The following is a 20,369-nucleotide window of genomic DNA, read 5'->3' as shown; positions in this document are numbered from 1 at the left end:
TTGAAAAATGAAAAGCTTTAAAGTTAATGTTACACCAGAGAATACATGTAAAAGACGTAAAAAAAACCCAAAACAAACAAACTTACATGAAACTGAAATCAAAACACGACTGTGAATAATAAAGGGTGACTTGATATAGGATTTATTTTTTGAATTCGAAAATACACATATTTAATATAGCTTTACTTGATAATGAATATTCATAAGTAACCAGGATGGCGTAATTTCCATAGTGACGTCATAATGTAAATCGTCACAAGTAGAGAAAAGATAAGGGAAACGGTCGCATCATTGCTGAAACAAAGCGAAGTTTTACTGTGTTTCAACCACTGAGCCCAATTTTCTAGTGGGATAACTTGCTGATTAGAAGTTTTTCATTGTGTTTCAACCGAATCAGACCAATTATCTAGAGGAAAAACTGATTCAGTCCACAATGGGCTGCATCCAGTCTAGAGAGGCAGCCTCCATTGTGGAGATTCGTCGAAAAAGAAAATCAGTTAGAGAGAGAATATCCGGGTTCATATCCAAGAGAAGACGCAGGGTGAGGGAGAATAGTGAACAGGAACTCGTGGAACCACCGCCACCACCAGCATCTGCCATTCCACCGCCACCCCCGCCACCCCCACCATCTGCCATTCCCCCCGAATGTGATACTGATTCCCTGGGAGAGGAGGTAGATGAGCTCACATTTGTGGTGAGGACCCGGGACGATGACGAGTATAGCTATTCGCTCCGCTGCGAGGAGACACCGGTCCCAATGGACAGCTATTCAGACGTGTCAGTCACAGAGATGATTGACATGATGGACCGGTCCAGATCCAGAGCCCAGAAACAGCCAAGCTTGACCAGTGTCAGCGATGACGAGTCGGACCATACTCTGCAGTCAGTCTCGGTCAACTCTGGCTTTTCTACCGCAACTTGGACAGCGAGGGGAAACGTGCCGTCGGTCAACAGCAGCTTCGAGGATGGCTCCATATGCAGGCCCCACATTGCCACGCCAGTTCCCCAGTATGCTGAATCCAGAGAGGATTTCCAGAATATTTACCACCGTGTTGCTACCCCACACAGGCTGAAGCCCTCATACGCCGGCATGAGCATTGAGATGAGCCTGCCTGGAAGTGTTCAGGAAGACATTCCCGAGGAGCCACCAAAGGCCGAGGCACGTGTGGCCGAAATAAGAAGCAAAGTCATCGAGTTGGCTAAGAAAAGCGCAAGCAACTTCTCCGCAACACTGAGCTCACAGGAGACTGCAAAGAAGCGCAACACAGGCATCGCCTCTGAGGGCAATGTGTGCGATTCCGGAATGGCACGCGGCAGTGGCAACCCTTCCACCAGCTATGCTGACACTCCAAAGGAAGCTCTTGGAGCTGTTGGTGGCATCTCCTCCCCTAGCCCTCCTCCTCCTCCAAAAATGTTCGGCCGATCCAAACAGGATACCGCTAAAGAGATGGAGAAGGTGCTCCTGGAGGCTGAAAACAAGCCAGCGTACCGCCCTACATACGTCATCGACACCCGCGACTTGAACGTCCGCCCAAGCGCGGCCCGAGGGGCTCGCGCTGCCGTCGAGGACGATCCCAGCACATCCGGCGCTCTGGCCTACAGCCAACTGCGAACCCGTGTAAAGAAGTTCAACAAATCTGTTGACAAGCTGATGGAGACTGACCTTCAGCAGAGTCAGCCAAGCGAGAAGCCGTACAACATCAGTAAGAGGCCCAAGGCTGCGCGCGGAGTACGATCCATCGGGACCAGTGATAGCAACGAGGCCACAGCTGAGCCTCCCCAGAGAAGCTACACCCTGCGCCCCCAGCTGACCGTGCCCAGGCTTAGACTCCCCGAGCAAGATGCCCTGGACAAGTTCATTCAGTACCAGGAGGCAAAAGAGGAGCGAAGAAACCGAGAGAGCGACGGTCGCTGGCGCCCAGAGAGGGACAGAGGGGGAACTCGCCCAGACAGCATTGATCAGAGGAACCTCAGCGGGGGAATGAACCTGAGGCACCAAGACGGGGACATGCGGCGCCCGGAGAGGGGCGGTGTACCAGGTCGCTCAGATGTCCCGAGTCAGAGGCACTCACCCGCCACCATCGCCATGAGGATAAAGCGGGTGGAATATCTGGCCCGTCCCGCCAGGGTCAAGGAACCGAGGCGTCCTTCCCGTGACAATGAGGTAAATCGTCCCTCCATGGAGTACGAGCAGAAGCGCCTGGACAGGGACCGGGATAAGAAGCGCCGCGATCGGGACAGGGGCTACGACTAGGATAACGACTTGGATTACGATTGGATTACGATCAGGTAGAGTTATCTTCACTACGTATATATATAACTTTCTTTTTCGTTTCTTAAGGACATATGGAGTAATGAACAAAATTGTTACGAAAACGATTAGGTTTATATTTGTGATGTACTTGAGGGTAGTATTAAATACCCGGTATATTGTATACTATAGTATTTGGGATGTAAAGAACGCTGTTGATAACATTGATATATTTAAAGTTTGTTTGAAACAACTATATTATGTGTTTATCATAATTTTTTCACCGAATCTTTATTTTCAGGATTGAATCATCAACATCAAACACCAACACAACTATATTTAGATTCCAGAGAGCAGTCTCAAAATAAGAAGTAATTTTCCGAAATTCGGCCCATCAGCCATGCTACTCAACAAGAATTGTATGTCAACTCAACAACTTTTTATCCGTACAAATATTGTTTTTGATAGTTATCTCTATATGTATTTACTTTGGAGCTATATGATTTTTTTAACGTTTAATTTTTGATATGCCTTTTCTACCCTGATATTTATGGTGATATGATGTTGCATGTTTGCAATTCTGTATTTTTTCAAAATGTTTATATTTTTATTGTTCACGAGTACATTTGCAACCATTATTTTTCGGACATTTTAGATTTTATACAGCTATATATTTGTATATTAACCTTTATTGTAAAAGCGTCTCTTTTTGATATTCAAAATTTTTTACATAAGAAATTTTCCGTTCTGATTGTATTGTCACAGAAGGGGAGGGGTGTGCTTATGTTTACTATTTGTTTTAAGTATTGAAACCAATCAGCTTTGATGTCTTGTCAGCGGCTGCTGCAGACAAAGGCGGTTGTAAAAGATTGTTCCATTGGATACGTGTTTAAATTATTCAGCGGCTGCTGAAATGAATACCCCTCCCCCTTATTATGTTCATGTGTTTTTGTTGTTTGAATATTCTTTTTTTGATATGGAGTAAGGGTACAGAGGTATGAACCCGTGTTTCGTTGGGTTTTTTATGAAAGACAATTTTGACGTGTTTTGTGAGCGGCTGCTGCAAACACAGGTGTGAAACACGCGGATTTTTTAAGAATGGAAATTTATTCAGCGGCTGCTGAGAGAAAGTCTTATTTTCAAGTTCGAGACTTGGTGTACCCTATTTTTCAAGAAAATGTTACATATGTCTTTTTGTTTATTAACTTTTATACCGTACGACACTTTTTTCTCAATGTTGTGGGGTTTTTTTAGATATAGATGTCCCTTGTTTCGTTAGGGTTTTTATGAAAGACAAGTTTGTCGTGTTTTGTGAGCGGCTGCTGCAAACACAGGTGTGAAACATGGGGACTTTTTTAAGAATGGAAATTTATTCAGCGGCTGCTGAGGGAATGTATTGAGAGTTTAAAAATTTTAAATTTGTTATGTGTCGTTAAAAAAAATCTAAAAAAAAAAAAAAAAATTTAAGATACACAAAAATCTCCAAAAAATTATAAAATATCAAAGGTAATGAATGAATGTGGCTTAAATGATAATGTGTGAGTAAACGTGAGAATATATGTGAATTGTTTTTAAAAAAAAATACCAAAAAAATATACAAGATAAACAAAAATTTCCAATTTTTGTGAAAATGCCAAAAAAAAGTTGTAATTTTTTTTGTATGTGAAGGAGAAAATTTTTATTTTACTTTTCGTGTGTGTGTTTGTTGTTGTTTTAGTTTTTTTAAGTTACCACAGAGGTATGTACCCGTGTTTCGTTAGGTTTTTTATACGGAAGGGGAGGGTGTGCGTATGTTTACTATTTGTTTATGTATTGAAACCAATCAGCTTTAATGTCTTGTCAGCGGCTGCTGCAGACAAAGGCGGTTGTAAAAGATTGTTTCATTGGATACGTGTTTTAATTATTCAGCGGCTGCTGAAATGACCACCCTCCCCTCATTTAATTATGTTCATGTTCATGTGTTTTTGTTGTTTGAATATTTATTTTTTTGATATGGAGTAAGGGTACAGAGGTATGAACCCGTGTTTCGTTAGGTTTTTTATGAAAGAAAAGTTTGACGTGTTTTGTGAGCGGCTGCTGCAAACACAGGTGTGAAACACGGGGATTTTTTAAGAATGGAAATTTATTCAGCGGCTGCTGAGAGAAAGCCTTATTTTTAAGTTTGAGACTTGGTGTACCCCATTTTTCAAGAAAATGTTTGAGGGTTTTTTAATGAAAGACAAGTTTGTCGTGTTTTGTGAGCGGCTGCTGCAAACACAGGTGTGAAAAATGGAGAATTTTTTAAGAGTGAAAATTTATTCAGCGGCTGCTGAGGGAATGTATTGAGAGTTTATAATATGTGTCGTTAAAAAAAATCTAAAAAAAAAAAAAAATTTAAGATACACAAAAATCTCTAAAAAATTATAAAATATCAAAGGTAATGAATGAATGTAGCCTAAATGTTAATGTGTACGTAAACGTGAGAAGATATGTGAATTGTTTTTTAAAAAATACCAAAAAAATATACAAGATAAACAAAAATTTTCAATTTTTGTCAAAATGCAAAAAAAAAAAAAAAAGGAAAACTTTAATTTTACTTTTCGAGTGTGTGTTTTTGTTGTTGTTGTGTTTTATTTTTTTTTTAAGTTAGTACAGAGGTATGTACCCGTGTTTCGTTTGTTTTTTTTATGAAAGACAAGTTTGACGTGTTTTGTGAGCGGCTGCTGCAAACACAGGCGTGAAACACGGGGATTTTTTTTCATAGAACAGAGAAATATTAAGCGGCTGCTGAGAGAAAAGTTTTTGTGTGAAAGTTAATTTTCATAAATGTGTGTTTAGTTTGTTTATTATTTTTTCAACTAACGACACTATTTTAATTACTATTTTGCTCTGCTTCATAGGTACAGAGAAAATGCACCCGTGTTTCGTTGAGTTATCATAAATGATAAGGTTGACGTGTTTTGTGAGCGGCTGCTGCAAACACAGGTGTGAAACACGGGGATTTTTTTTTTTATAGAATGTAGAATTATTCAGCGGCTGCTGAGAGCATGTCATTAGGGCTTGAGAACTGTTGTACCTCATTTTTCATGTGTCGTTCAAAAAAAAAAATACCAAAAAAAATTTAAGATAAACAAAAATCTCCAAAAAATCTAAAAAATATTAAGAGTATGAATGTGGCTTAAACTTTGTAATAATGAAAGAGTGAATGTGTTATGTAAAAAAAAAAGACCAAAAAAATTTCAAGATACACAAAAATCTCCAAAAAATTTACAAAATATTTTAAAAACGTACCAAAAAAATTAATGTTAATGGCTTTGAGCCAGAGTCTGGTGAGTGGAGGATACGTGAGGTGTTAGGCACTAGTATCAGGGTAAATAATGGTGGTGGAGTTGTAATCTAGATGTAGATGTTAGGAGGCCTGTGTTGTTGACTATTTTATTGATGATGATGGTGACGAAGGCTGTTTAAACAGTAAGATATTGATGATGATGATGGTGATTGATGATGATATTGGTTGATATTGATGATTATAGATGATGATGAAAATGATGATGATAATGGTCGGTACTGATGATGAAAACAATATTGATGATAATAATGGTGATGATGATGATGATGATGATGGTATTTAGCATGTTTTATCCAGAGTAGATTTACCATCGCTGTGATAGATTCTCATTGCGGTTTGTTGCAATCATAAAGCAATCATAAAGAGGTGTTCTTGGTCAGACAATTTTTTAGTCTGAGTGATAAATTGTATTTTTGTTAAGTATATGCTTAGGCTATATTGTTACGCATTCACATGAATGTTCAGGTGCCATATTTTTACACATTTTTCCTTTATATAATCTGTTCCTGTTTTGTACTTTTTCTACAACTGTGATCTTCTGAATGTTTCATAAACCTTTTAACCATTGTTTATCAAATTTCTGTTATCTAAAAATAAACAGTTTAATAAAATATTCCATGTGTTGTTTATGTTTTATATAAAGAATAATTACTTTTTTGTGATCAAGGAAAAAAAGTTACCAATTATTATTATTATTATCAAAATCAATATAAATATCCATACTTCTCATAATGAACCTCCAAAATATCAGACCAAAACAAATGACCACAGAGGACTAACATAACACAGCCATATCAGTTAACAGGTGATTCTGTAGATTTCATTTTGAATACAAATGTCAATTACACCAATACGCTCTAACGAAATACAGTGAGTCTTAAAAACAAATTAAAAATGTACATTAATTTTGCAGACTCTTGAGACAAATCATGAACATTTTGACACCAATTTATTGAATTTTTTTTTCAACAAGTACAAAGTTCATGTACATGTACATTCACAACTATGATAAAAGATTATCATTCAAACAATGATTCCTCATTCCAATGGCAGAGACAGCAACACTGATATTGAATCTGTTCTTTCATAGAACTACCTGATACAACAACAGAATTTTCATCATTTTGAGGACCTGATTCAGCCTAAAAGTTGTATCCTTTAAGTTCACACTAATGTCTTCAAAATCCACTGAATTGTCTATGAATGTAGCCTTTCAATTCGAGGCTGTTTCTTCAGATTTTTCGGAACCGTTTAAACAGTGGATGAGCGTGCCCACTGGCCACCATCCCTTTCTTCCCGCGGAATTCCATGTAGAGGTTGTCGTCTGCTCCAGACATAGAACTCATACTGCCAACCTTCCTGCTCACCTGAAAGAAGAAAGCCCAAAAAATGGAGATTACATTGAAATCTTTACAGATATTGAGGTAAATTTCACATAAAGAGAAACTGCCTGAATCAGTTGTTACTAACAACCCCCTGGCTTGTCTGTTACTGTTTAACCTCTGCTTTGGCTGTTACTATTACCCCCCGGTTAGGTTGTTACTTTTAACAGTTACCCCCTGGTTTGGCTGTTACTTTTAACCCCCTAGATTGGCTGTTACCAGAAATCCTCCCTCCCCTATGACCCTCTCCTCCTCCGCGTCCTGCTCAGTGGCGGCACACACTGCCTGTAACAGCTTGGCCTGCTCCTCCTTGGTGCTGTATCCCAGGGCCTCCTACACAACAAGAACAGAACTCATGCATAAAGCGAAATAGTCCTAAAAATTACTCCCTGTAAAAAGTACCTAACGGTTTATAGATAAAATCATGTATATAACTCTCTGTATAATGCCATCTGTCTTCTTCAAATAAAAAAAAATATATCTATTGATTCTCAAAGTTTCAGCTAATTTAATCTCAAAATTGTTAAGTTATCTATAGTTTTTTATCTCAACTTATTGACAACACAAGCAGACTATCACACATACATGTATAGACAACATTCAACACAGATTATGACTTTTGATACTGTAGATTGAGTACTTAATTTCGCAGTCTCCTTATTTTGTATCAAAATGCGAGAATAAAAAATCGCGAAGGTGGAATCTTATCTCTTATGACACTCTACACTAAAAAAAAAAGGCGAGATTTTAAAATCGGCGAGGGCTACTCTTTATTCCTCGTATTTAATTAGGAGTCTACAGTAGACACTGTGTCCTACCTCCTCCATCCCGGCCAGCTTTGTGATGACTTTGTAGGCGTAGCCCTGATTCACCAGAAACCTCTGTCTCTTTAGGGAGAAGTGCATCTCCATCGTGTCCTGTGAAACCAGCGAGTAAAAGAAGGCATTGTATTCCTCAGCTACAGCTCCTGTCAAAAGCAAGCACCAATTCATTCAGTATACAAATATCTTCCAATAATTCATGTTTTGTGTATCATAAATGTCTTTAACCCTGATTACACTTATCACTTTGTCAAGGGCAGGCAATATTTTATTAACTGTGAAAAGATGTTATTTTTCTTAATTGCATATTAAGTTTAAGCATTTTCCTTTTCACTGCAGAAGCTTTCTTGTAAAAGTCAGCTGCAATTATAAATGGATTTAAAATACACAGTTTACTCCAGATTCTATTTTCTACTTTCATCACAACCAGTTACTAGTATTTTGTTCTGTCTGTCCTATTACCGGTACACATATACAGTACCTTTCTTTGCCCTGAGAATTCGACCCATCCTTTGAGCCTCTTGTCTGCGAGATCCTCCATGGGCAGATATCTGGATCAGGACATTGGCCTCGGGGAGATCAAAGGAGGTGTCAGCCACCTGTAATTAGTGCAGTCAAATATACACTGGACCCCTTGATTTGACAGAGCTATGACTGAGTGGACAATGAAATAGACAAGTCTACGTCACATTGCTGTTTGACACAACTACCCAAAGTCCAAGCTCTTGTAAAAATAGTTCTATTTTGAACTGGTCATTGTGCACTGACATATTTTTCTATAACATCTACTTAGCTTAACGCAGAAATTAACATGTTAAGACGAAATCATTTTTAAAAACTTAGTTTATATGCACAAATTAAAAAGAGGCTTGCTTAAAGAACTAAGTTTATTGCATCTACAAGTATATGTGAATTCTAAAAATCTGAGAGTGTGAAAAAATACAATGTTTCATTTCTGTGTTTACATGCTTGAGATACCTTGGAGACAAAGATGGTGTTGACTTTAGGATTATGGACAAAGTTCTGCAAGATCTGCATTCTCTCCCCTTGAGAAGTCGGTCCATACAAGTATGGCCTGCATGAAAAGATAAATGTCATGCTGATTTGTCCTAAAGAAAATCTCACAGATACCAGCAAAGACATTGCTACATAACTTACTTGTTTAGTTTGATCGCATAGCTTTTCAAGGCAAACACATTGTCAGAAAACACGATGATTTTATCGTTGCGTCGTTCGTGATATCGTATCAGAAACTGACAAGCTCGGAACTTGTTAGGATTCACAACGGCCAACAACTGAAATTACAGAAAAGATTCACTGTTGTACAAACCTTAAAAAACAAACATATATTTATATACATAGTTAATGTCCTTTACTTCAAATTCTTTGTTTTCAATGAAAACATTGAGATGAAACTGTTAAAATATAAAACTGATTCAAAAATTTGAATTTCTCACCAGTTTTTTCTGAGACTTTGTATTGAGGTATTCCCTGTAAAACTCTGGAGCCATTGGACACCAGACCTGTCAATCACAAATAACATTTGAATACTATTAAAGATATTTGAAGAGAACCTTATAAACAGACATCAGTTTAGATGGTGACAATTTCGAACAAAAATTTCCTACAGAAAGGTTTTTATCTTGAGATACGATCATTAATTTGAGATGACTGCACATCTTTTATCTACAGGTACTGAAAAAGGGGGGGGGGGGGGGGTTAATACATAATCTGATGATTTTTCTTTATAGGAATTGAGGTTATGATCATAGCTTTCTTTCCTATGAAATCTCATTTTGCATGTTTTATAAAGAACTAAAACAATTCCTCCTACCTCTGCACACTGCACCCTGGCAATATAACCGTTGTTCTGTAGCTCCATCCAATTCGCCTCGTACAGCTTTGGACCAATCAGGAAATTAAGGTCAGCGATCTTGTCGTCCTCTCGCACCAGTGTGGCGGTCAGTCCCAGCTTACAGTGGGCATTTACAATGGTCAGGACCCGCCTAAACATCTTGGCTGGTATGGTCTGTACCTCTGTGTTACACAGAACATGGTAAAGTTTAAAATTATCAAATTACTGTAAATGTGGGTGTTTTTTGCAAGATGATTTTGCAACATCTATGTAACAACTTCATATCCTAGGGGTTATTGCAGAAATAGAGACTGCTTTCATATTGTATTGCAGTCCTTTTTGAAAAAAATCTTAATGGCATTAATAATGCATTGATAATACAGAGGGTTCAGCTTAATCTGATAGTCTGTTTGTCAGGCAATACTTATCAGATTAACCAATTTAGCGTTTTTGTGGTACATGTGTATTTACAAAAAATTTCATCCACACAACAATTTTACAGTTACATTAGTTCTCCTTACTATTATAATCACAAGATTATAGGAAAATTAAGATAAATTAATTTAGTATGTATACGAAAAAATTGAGAAAATAAGATTTCTATACAAAAGAAGAACACATGCAGTACAGGGCTGTGTTCTACAAAAGAACTTACGACAAAGTCATAAATATTTTCAGTCTCATGAAATGATATTCAAAGAACAAAACTTAGACAGAACTCTATTTATACAACTACTCTGATGTCCATAATAATATTCTACAGCCATGAGAATAAAACATTGATTAGTTTGTGATTAATTAGCACTCATTAATTTGGTCGTACATGTAAGTCGTAAGTTCTTTTGTAAAACGCAGCCCAGACTCTTACCGTCAAGAATCATGATCCCCCATTCCTGACTCTGCATCCACTCCATGACTTTCTCTGCCTCCCATGAACGTTTGGTTGAATGAGCCAACATAGAGTATGTGCTGATCAAAATGGATGACCCTGATAACAGAACAGACACATTTTAAGAACAGGGTACCCTCTTTTGAGACAAAGATACAACTTAAGTAAGCAAGATTTGACTTTTTTCTCAACAAATGGTTGTAGAGTGAACATCAATGACCTCCTTTCATATTTTGTTAGATATTTAAATCTTGAATTTAATTCTGTACTTGTTCAGTTCTAATTGATAAGAAAAGGGAATGTTCTGCTATTGTATGCATAATTTGCATACAAAAAACATGTTGAACATTATACTTAGTGCTTCTTTTTTTAACTGTTGACAACATTTTAAGTCAGTTTTGGGCAGAAACAAGCTAGTTAAAAAAATATGCATAATTTTATTCTCAAATGTACAAGATGGCCGCACATCCCCCTTAAAAGGTTGCAGATGTAATTCATTTCAACACAACTGCAAATTATTTCATCTTACTATAATTTGATATGAGGTTGGATACAAAGAGGTACATGTACTTGCCTATAGGTTTGTCCTTAGCATCAGATGTAAATCTGCAGATAATGCTGTCATCTGCAGTGGACCACATCTTAAACTATAAACAAACAAAAAATTGAAAATTTTACAAAACTAGCTTTATAAACAAACAATTAGCTCCATTTTCATTACTATGAGCTTATTTTCTGTAAAACATTATATTAATTAACATTGTAAGGCACAGTTTCTTCCCACTTAGCCAACACTCTAAAATTCTCAAATTGTACAGTCACTTTAGAACTATTTAAACAGGAGCTTAGACTTTGGGTAGTTGTGTCAAACAGCAATGTAACTTAGACCTGTCTACTTCATTGCTGGCCTATCAGCCTTGGCTCTTTGAAGTAAACAAGATTTGTCAGCCTTTTGGACTAAGACTATACACAATCTATGCACATTTTACTTAGAACTAGCTTCATTTTTATCTTTTCTGATTAAAAAAATAGCTGGTTACGTCCTACCTAAAGTCTAAGGTCTTGTTGAAATGGTTCTAATACTTTGGCACTATTGCACCTGAGCTGTTAAGGATATTCACATCTGAGCAGTTTACCTGTTGCTTCCACTGCTCCACGGCCACACCTGAGGTGGCCAGACAGATGGCCCGTTTCCTGACCGTACAGGCCGCAGTTACCCCCACCAGTGTCTTACCCGCACCTGTATCAACAATAGGAATCAATGATAAGCCCTCTAAAAGAACCAATACACATCTGTAGTAAAACAAGCTAATAGCTAAGTGCCAGGGATGGGCGATTTTGCTATGTTATAAACGTAACTCATTATGTTAGTCAAGTTTACAACATATAATAAAGCCACGGGGAATGAATATCACTTTGCTGTAAGCGTCAATTCATTATAAGCGTGTTCGCTATAATCATGTTTTACTGTATATGGGTTTTGCAGTGTACAGACAGTTGTTATTTATTTTTTTAATCAACATCAATCACTATATCATTTTTATGACTTCATACTAAGCAAAACAGTGTATAATGTTTAATTCAGAGCAATTTTTTTCACATTCTTTTGAATTTTTCTTTTAAAAGCACAATCATTGAGATGACAAAACTAAAACTAATGAACTTAAAATAATTTATATTTTTCAATAGAAAACAAGAATTCTTCAAATATTCATACAGTATATCAGGTACCAGTAATTTCGCAATGATCTAATTTTTGCTTTTTTCGTGACCTCTATTAAATCGCAAATACCCCGTAATTGAATATGCTGAATTTATATCCTATTTCATTATCTATAAGAAACTTTTTAAATCGCAAAAAATGACAGTCGCAGATAAAAAAATGTTGCAGATTTCCCCCATTTTTGCAAATTTGTGACAAGCAAATAAATTTGGATATAAGGTAAATCAATAGTGTTACAAGAACTCACCGCAGGGAAGAACAATGACCCCGGAGCGAGCTCTGCCATTCCCAAACATCTTCCTCAGACTCTTCTCCTGGTACGGTCTCAGTACGGTGGACGGCTTCAGATCAATGCTGAAAGGTCAACACATGTAAATATATAAATTTCCTCTTTTTTTCCTATCCCTCTGACTGACACCATTCATGTATATTTCTTCTGATTAATCATATTCTCACATCCAATCAAACACAATTTTATTAACATATCCACAATACAGTGAAATCATCATTGTTTGTGTGGAACCAATGTTTATGGCTTTTGTGAGTAACCCTTCCCAATCTTCGTTCCAATGAACCAGGAACATTTTTGCTACCCACGAACATTGCCACCCAAGAATAAAAATGATTCCTTAGAATTGTCTTAATTTTTATCAGCAAAAAAGGAGACTAACTTGATGTCAGGGTTGACTGTGTCATTTTTGAAGTCATATTCGGCCAACAATGGATACTCCAACTCTATACATCTAGAAGTATACAAAATCCAAAAAATAAAATCCAGAAAACCACAAAATTAAACATTCATAACGATAATGTATTAAATTCACTGCAGCATTTACCATTGAAAGACTTACATACCTTGTTGCAATTACAAGCATTTTACTTTTTAATCTAAAGAAAAAAGGAAAAATTTGACCCCTGACCTTTTCTGTATGACCTCAATTTTCTCCTGTTTGACCTCGAATGACACGGTTTTGGTGTCCTCCTCCTCATCTTCCTCTTTGTCCATCTTGTCGTAGTATGCATAGATATCGTCCGGCACTTCCTCCCCAGTCGCCTCCCCCTCCTGTTTGGGCTCACCCTCTGTGGTGGTACTAGGGCCGGGTTTTGACAACTGTCAAAGGAAGCAAAATCATAAACTCTTACATTTACAGTAATCTCAAAAGCAGTCTTTTATAACAACCATTTGCAAATCACTGGAAGATTACAAGGACACTATTTTACTAGCTTACCCGTAGGATAGAAGAGAACACCTGAGTAATAACTTACCTGTAATGCAGACTTTGAGGACACCTAAATAATAACTTACCTGTAATGCAGACTTTGAGGACACCTGTCCAGTGAGGAGCTCTGTTTCCTCGGGACGGAATCTACATTCCTGTATGACTGGGTCCTTGAGCAGAACCTGGATCACATCCTACAGAACATAAATCTAAAGTCTGACATCACCCACACATCTTCAACACATGTTCATCTGTACAACATATAAGATAATAAAACAAAAACTGACTTATATAAAACAAATATTGCCTTAACTTATCACTACCACCCTGACTTTACGCTACCACTCTGACCTACTATTACAACCCTACCTGCCCACTACCCCCCTGCCTGCCCACCATCACCCTGATTACCACCCTGACTAACCACTTTCACCCTGACTTTACCACTTCCACCTACCACCCTGATTACCACCCAGACAGACTACTTTCATCCTGATTACCATCCTGACTATACCACTACCACCCTGATTACCATTCTGACTGACCACGTTCACCCTGATTACCACCTAAACTTTACCACTTTCACCCTAACTTTACCACTACCACCACGACTGACCACTTTCATTCCGACTTTACCCCTACCATCCTGACTGCCAACTCCTACCCTGACTGACCTCTACCACCCTGACTGACCATTACTGCCCTGACCGACCACTACCATTCTGATTACCACCCTGACTTTACCACTTTCAGCCTGATTACCACCCTGACTTAGCCACATTCACCTGTACCACCCGGACTGACCACTACTACCCTGACCAACCACTACCACCCTGACTGACCACTTTCACCCTGACTTTACCACTACCACCCTGACTTTACCACTACTATCCTGACTGACCACTATCACCCTGACTGACCACTACCACCTTTATACTTACCGCGTGCTGACTCTCAACGTAGTATTTGTTGTGCTTCAGAACCAGTTTCACCTTACCATAACTCAATGTACACAGCTGTCAAAAGATGGGGTCAATCTATTGATTGGTTTATTAAAATAATGGTTTATCTGAAAATACTTTACTTTACTCAGGAAGTCTTAAATGGAATGACCAATCTCATTTCTAAGTTACATAATTTCAGAGAATTTGTTTGAATTGTGAATAATAAACCTAGATGATTGAAAACATTACCTGAAAGAAGCCAAAAAATCTAATCTTTTTTGCAGTAGAGTAAAATACAGAAATTAGTTACCAGTATTACATTCAGATTAACTGCTGGTGTACCAGAGATTACAGTACATGTACCTTGATGAACTCCTCGATACCCTTGGGTAGTGATGTTTTACACAGACGTCTCAGGTACTCAATGATGTCATTGGTCTCCAGGCCGACAGAAACGGCGGCATACAGCGAGTAGGCCGTCAGCTTGTACTCGTGGATAAATTCGGGGCGACACACCGGCTGTAATGTGTCATTAATAATAGGACAACTTTTTTCATTTGCTTCCATTGAGTAGTAGAGAAGACACAAGAGAATTAGTTGTTAATCTCTGATCGTTTATTAATTATGTATAAATCATAATAGAGCAAGAAGAGCTACTCAGGCTTCACTACTCAATTGTTGCTTCACATGCTTTACAAACCAACAGTTAATATTGGTTGTGTTACATTCTCTTACCTCTGAGATGGCAATTAAGAAATCATGTGCATGTTTGTAGACAGGTGAAAAGGACTCCAGAAATATGTGACCATTAGGAGCCTGTTGACAATAATCAATCTTATAAATATTCAGCACTGAAATCCCTTACACTGTAAACCAACTTTAATTCGCAACGACTTTATTTCACGATTTAAATCTGATAAACTGGTTTGTGATGACTAATGTTTGGCCCAAGCCTTATCTAGAACCATGTTGTTATAACATTTATATGACAAGGACTAGTTTTTGATGTGAAATATTTGCGATAACAAGGCTCTCGCAAACCTTGCAGAAATTTCTCACACCTGAATAAAAGTCGGTTTACAGTATATGAAACATACTCAGTCGGCATCACTTACTAACTTAATTATCATGAAAAATGATATCTTAAATATGCATTGTTGTTTTTTTCACATATTTACAATTCAAATTAAATGTGCAAATTCATGATAATGATAATGACAACAATTAAACTTATAAAGAATATTAACCATATCAAACATTAGGTCTGACACAGCTTACAAGTTGTACCGACATGAAGGATATTTTTTAGACTTACCACAAACAGTGGTCTGGAGTTGTGGTCTGGTTTCAGAGCTAGTTCTGTTCTGTAATCTTTGGCACCAAATTCATCCTCCTTCCCTGTGTCATCCACAGAGCGAGTCGCAGCATCCGGGATTTCCTCTACAAAACAGAAAAACTGATAGTTAAAAAATTGTTAATATCTTCCTGATTCAATTTGAAAGTTGATATTTTATTAATATCTGGGAAGTTTAAAGTGATGAAGAAGGAATACTTGTAATATCTAATCAGTTTATATTTATTACTTTATGAGAATTCCAATTCTTTATAATTAGCCTTTATATTTCTTGTGTTATATTACTTGTTGACAGTTGATGTTAAATATGTGGATAATGAGATATTACCTGTGTCTTGCAAGACAATACCTGTATGATCAGCTGTACATGGTAATATATTACCTGTGGACGAGAGGTTTTACCTGTGGTTGGTTCTGTCTCTGTTGTTTCTTCGTCTTCATCTTCCTCAATTTTGACTCTCTTTGCTGCCCTTCTTTCTTCTAAAACAAACCACGATAAAAGACCAATGAAATGGGTTACTATAGGCCTAATTATTCAGTTCCCTTAAACTTGTTCTAATTCAAATACAAGTGAATGACCATAAGGATCTAATGATGTTTCACATTAAATTCACCATGCTTTCTGATAATATTCAAACTAATTACTTAACAGTACTCAGAGAGTTTAACATATAAGGTTACCCCTGGCCCTATCTCTCTTGTCTTTCTTTCCCATCATCCGCGGAGCTCGCGGTGTTTTCAGTTTTTCATTTTAGTATAACGTGCCCGACGTTTTTTTAAACCAAATATCGACCTCGATCTACATTCTATATTTAAAAAAAAGAAAAAAAAAGAAAGGTTTTCTTGTACAGGGGCGTAGCCCCCCCCCCCCCCCCCCCCCCCCCCCACGGCACTTTTTCTCGCACCAAACAATTTTTCTTAGAATTTACATATTAAAAATAAATAAAGATGGAGTTGCCCCCTCTTATTTTGGAGCAATTGAAAGAGGGAAATTAACAGTGAAATCGATGTTATATGATTTTATGGTTACACTATGCCCTACCCTCCCCCCCCCACCACCACCACCCAACAGATTAGGATTTTTATGATTTTGAGAAGTTGCTTTTTTTTTGGGGGGGGGGGGGGGCTAACGATGCTACGTGCCTTTGTGTATAGAGGTATCAGTTATTCAATAACAACAATATGATATATCCATACATACATACATACATACATATGTGCATATATGTTTCATTTAATATATATTTTCTCGAGTTTATACCCGTGGACCTAGTTAGATATTTCTTATCCAAAAAGAGCAAAGTGAATATTGAAATTAGCAATTCTTTATTGTTTAATATGGCCAGAAATTAGTCCTGACTTTTACCACTTTCTATTTGTAACCAGTAACACTGGTTACATCGGTAACAATGTTTGATTATGATTGATTTTCAAACTTTGATATACTTGTGACAGGTTACCGTGGCTACTGATAACATTGATTACGAAATAGGGTTAGGTTTGGGTTAGGGTCATACTTCAGGGTTAGAGGTTAGGGTTAGTTTAGAATTAGGGTTAGGGGTTATAGGGTTAGTTTAGGGTTAGGGTTTAGGGTTAGTTTAGGGTTAGGGTAACCATTGTAACCAATGTAACCAAATAAAAAAAGACCAATGTAAATCATGAAAATGACTGTCACCACTATTACCCTATGTCACAAAGATAATATAGCTGTAACCATTGTAACCAAATAAAATAAGAACCCCAGCAGAAACAGAAAAAGGTGAAATAAAACCAAGCGGAAAGAAAATAAACAGCTTTGTCATAGGTTATGTTAGTTTTGTCACCAGGAAACAGTGCCAGGTTGTTACTGGTTACAAATGAAATGGTGTAAAAGTTAGGACTAATATCTGGCCATATCTATTTATTGTAGGCGTTCAATATTTACAAAATTGTTTTTAGAGAATTTCCCGGCCGTTAAAATTTGTTGGCATCGACTTAACTAAATTAAGAACTGTACATTAAATCATAATCATGTAAAAGTATAAGATCGTGAATAACAATTATAAGGCACGCTGCTGTTGTTCCAAACTTAAGGAATAGATAGGAGCTTGGTTGCCATATAAGGAGAATTGACTAAGTTCGCTAGAAACCCACTATAGTCAATCTCTTGAACGCTAACTGACTGGACACACTCATGGAAAGATCTTTGCTCTTTTCCACGAATACTAATTATTCTCAGTCCACCAAAAGCAAAGCAAAATTCTTGGATTTTGGATGCTGTACAATCAGTACAATCATTGATTTCCACCATTTGTGAGATTTCATTCACCTAAGTTTGAAGGAGCCAATCAGAATTAATAAGGCATTAATTATTCAGGAGAACGATATATAAGGAACCGAGCTGAACGACGATCGTGGCATCAGTGGGTGTATATAAGACTGCATGACCACTCGTTTCCGGCGATGCCCAGTACATAACTCATAAAAAATGAGTCATGAATTTGTTGAATTTTTTTTCTTCATTTATATCATTTCTTTAATTAATTATTTTCATTTTGACCTCTTTGATTTAGGGAGAAGGCTGTGCCTGCTGCTTTCTCCCATTCAATATAATTTATATTGAATAAAATATTATTAAAAAAATAAATCTGTCTAATTGAATGAGTTTTTAAAAATTCCCATCTGCTTTATTCATGAAAAATGTTTTATTTGATTGATTGATGAATATATGTATTATCTGTTTTGGTCTAAAACTAAGTATCATCTTCCTCTAACACACTTTTTAGTTGTTTGTTACTTGTACGGTTGTTGTAGGGAAATATTGTCTTCACTTTGCACTTCAAAGTCAAGGGCTTTTGATGTGTATGCAATAGCATGGACGCTTCAACGATTTCCGGACTCTGGCTTTATACCAGTGATAGGACGATGTGACAGAGACTGAGATGAAAATTAAACAATTTTTATTTTCACTTTCAAATTTAAATGCTTTCCCATACCCTTATTTAGAACTCATCTGTTTAAGAGAATTATACAATGTAGTATAAAAATGGCCTCGGCCAACAAGCCTTTTTTCTTTTTAACATTTTTAATAATCACCCGAGTCACACAGGTCACGTGTTATTAAATAAAGGATATTCATGAGAGAAGTCACTGTACACTGTTTGTGAATATTTGTACATCTAATATACTTTCTACTAATTCTAATTTTGACTTGAATGTTATGCATTTTATTGAAATTAAAAGTGCATGATAACGATAGATTGCTTAAATAGGGTTTAATCATGAACGTTACGTACATAAACAAACGAGGTATGTCCAATGCACGATGTTTTATCAATATTGTCGACATCGCAATGTTGGCCAATATCGAGTAGACATTGTGTTAATATCATATAAGTATAATAATTAAATTTGCATTTGCGGCGTACCATATATATCCTCTGTACATTTTCGATATCGCAATGTTGACCAACATCGAGTCGACATTGTGTCCACATCGTGTGTCTTGTTTCCTGTTTACATCGTCGACATCGCAATGTTGATCGATATCGGGTCGACATCGTGTCTACATCGTACCTCTTATATTCTGTTTACATCGTTGACATCGTCGATAGCGCAATGTTGATCGACATCGAGTCGATATAGTGTATACATCGTGTGCCTTCTTTTCTGTTTACACCGTCGACATTGCAGTGTTGATCAACATTGTGTAGACTTCGTGTCTACATCGTACCTACCTCCTATATCCTGTTTACACCGTCGACATCGTCGACATCGTAATGTTGATTGACATCGTGTAGACATTGTGTCTACATCGTACCTCTTATATCCTGTTTACATCGTCGACATTGTAGATACGCAATGTTGACCAACATCGAGTCGACATCGTGTTCCTTCTTTCTGTTAACATTGTCGACATTGCAATGTTGATCGACATCGTGTAGACATTGTGCCTACATCGTACCTCTTACATCCTGTTTACATCGTCGACATTGTCGATATCGTAATATTGACTAACATCAAGTCGACATTATGTCTACATCGTGTGCATTCTTTCCTGTTTATATTGTCGACATCGTGTCTACATCGTACCTCTTATATCATGTTTACATCGTCAACATTGTCGATATGGCAATGTTGACCAACATCGAGTCGACATCGCATTGTTGATCGACATCGAGTTAACATCGTGTCTACATTGTATTTTTTGAACCTGTTTACATCGTCAACATCGTGTCTACATCGTGTGCCTTCTTTCCTGTTTACATCGTCGACATTGCAATGTTGATCGACATCGAGTCAACATCGCTTCTACATCGTACCTCTTATATCCTGTTTACATCGTCGACATTGTCAATATCGCAATGATGATCAACATATTGATATTCTATATGTCTTACATTGTATATTTCTACTCGCAATGTAGACAATGTAAATTCAATAATGGTTCAACATCATCGACATTGCGATGTCGACAATGTCGACGATGTAAACGGCAAAGATATATTGGCAATGTTAACGATGTAAACTCGATATCGGTTCAACATCGTCAACGTTGCGATGTCGACAATGTCGACGATGTAAACGGCAAAGAAATATTGGCAATGTTTACGATGTAAACTC

At 37.2% G+C, this 20,369-nt stretch overlaps 2 protein-coding genes across 2 annotated transcripts; one reads left to right on the top strand and one right to left on the bottom strand.

Annotated features, from left to right (window-relative positions):
* Positions 1–212: 212 nt before the first annotated feature.
* On the top strand, positions 213–5,414 carry LOC105320795 (uncharacterized). The gene is made up of 2 exons (XM_011418867.4): positions 213–2,289; positions 2,553–5,414. The coding sequence occupies exon 1, from the start codon at positions 434–436 to the stop codon at positions 2,252–2,254; it is 1,821 nt and encodes a 606-aa protein (XP_011417169.3). The 5' UTR covers positions 213–433; the 3' UTR covers positions 2,255–2,289; positions 2,553–5,414.
* Positions 5,415–6,511: 1,097 nt separating this feature from the next.
* LOC105320807 (general transcription and DNA repair factor IIH helicase/translocase subunit XPB) lies at positions 6,512–16,534 on the bottom strand. Its single transcript, XM_066070861.1, has 21 exons — positions 16,449–16,534; positions 16,170–16,247; positions 15,729–15,853; positions 15,149–15,229; positions 14,777–14,932; positions 14,411–14,485; positions 13,556–13,663; positions 13,170–13,360; positions 12,921–12,992; positions 12,497–12,603; positions 11,663–11,766; positions 11,101–11,173; positions 10,506–10,625; positions 9,617–9,819; positions 9,240–9,305; positions 8,941–9,077; positions 8,761–8,857; positions 8,264–8,381; positions 7,780–7,928; positions 7,181–7,294; positions 6,512–6,946 (listed from the first exon to the last, which is right to left on the bottom strand). Exons 1-21 carry the CDS (start codon positions 16,483–16,485, stop codon positions 6,812–6,814), a joined length of 2,346 nt encoding a protein of 781 aa, XP_065926933.1. The 5' UTR covers positions 16,486–16,534; the 3' UTR covers positions 6,512–6,811.
* Positions 16,535–20,369: the final 3,835 nt, after the last annotated feature.

Source organism: Magallana gigas, chromosome 9, assembly GCF_963853765.1.
Source record: "Magallana gigas chromosome 9, xbMagGiga1.1, whole genome shotgun sequence".
In the NCBI taxonomy this organism is placed as follows: Eukaryota; Metazoa; Mollusca; class Bivalvia; order Ostreida; family Ostreidae; genus Magallana; species Magallana gigas.
The sequence above is the reverse complement of the archived record's forward strand: the minus strand, read 5'-3'. Positions and strand labels throughout refer to the sequence as shown.

Excerpts from the sequence above, each read along its gene's own strand:
- LOC105320795 (XM_011418867.4), top strand. The coding sequence starts at position 434 with ATGGGCTGCATCCAGTCTAGAGAGGCAGCCTCCATTGTGGAGATTCGT.
- LOC105320807 (XM_066070861.1), bottom strand. The coding sequence starts at position 16,485 with ATGATGGGAAAGAAAGACAAGAGAGATAGGGCCAGGG. Across the intron at positions 15,854-16,169 it reads AGAGACAGAACCAACCACAG|AGGAAATCCCGGATGCTGCG; the intron begins GTAAAACCTCTC and ends TCTGTTTTGTAG. Across the intron at positions 9,306-9,616 it reads CCAGGGTGCAGTGTGCAGAG|GTCTGGTGTCCAATGGCTCC; the intron begins GTAGGAGGAATT and ends TGTGATTGACAG.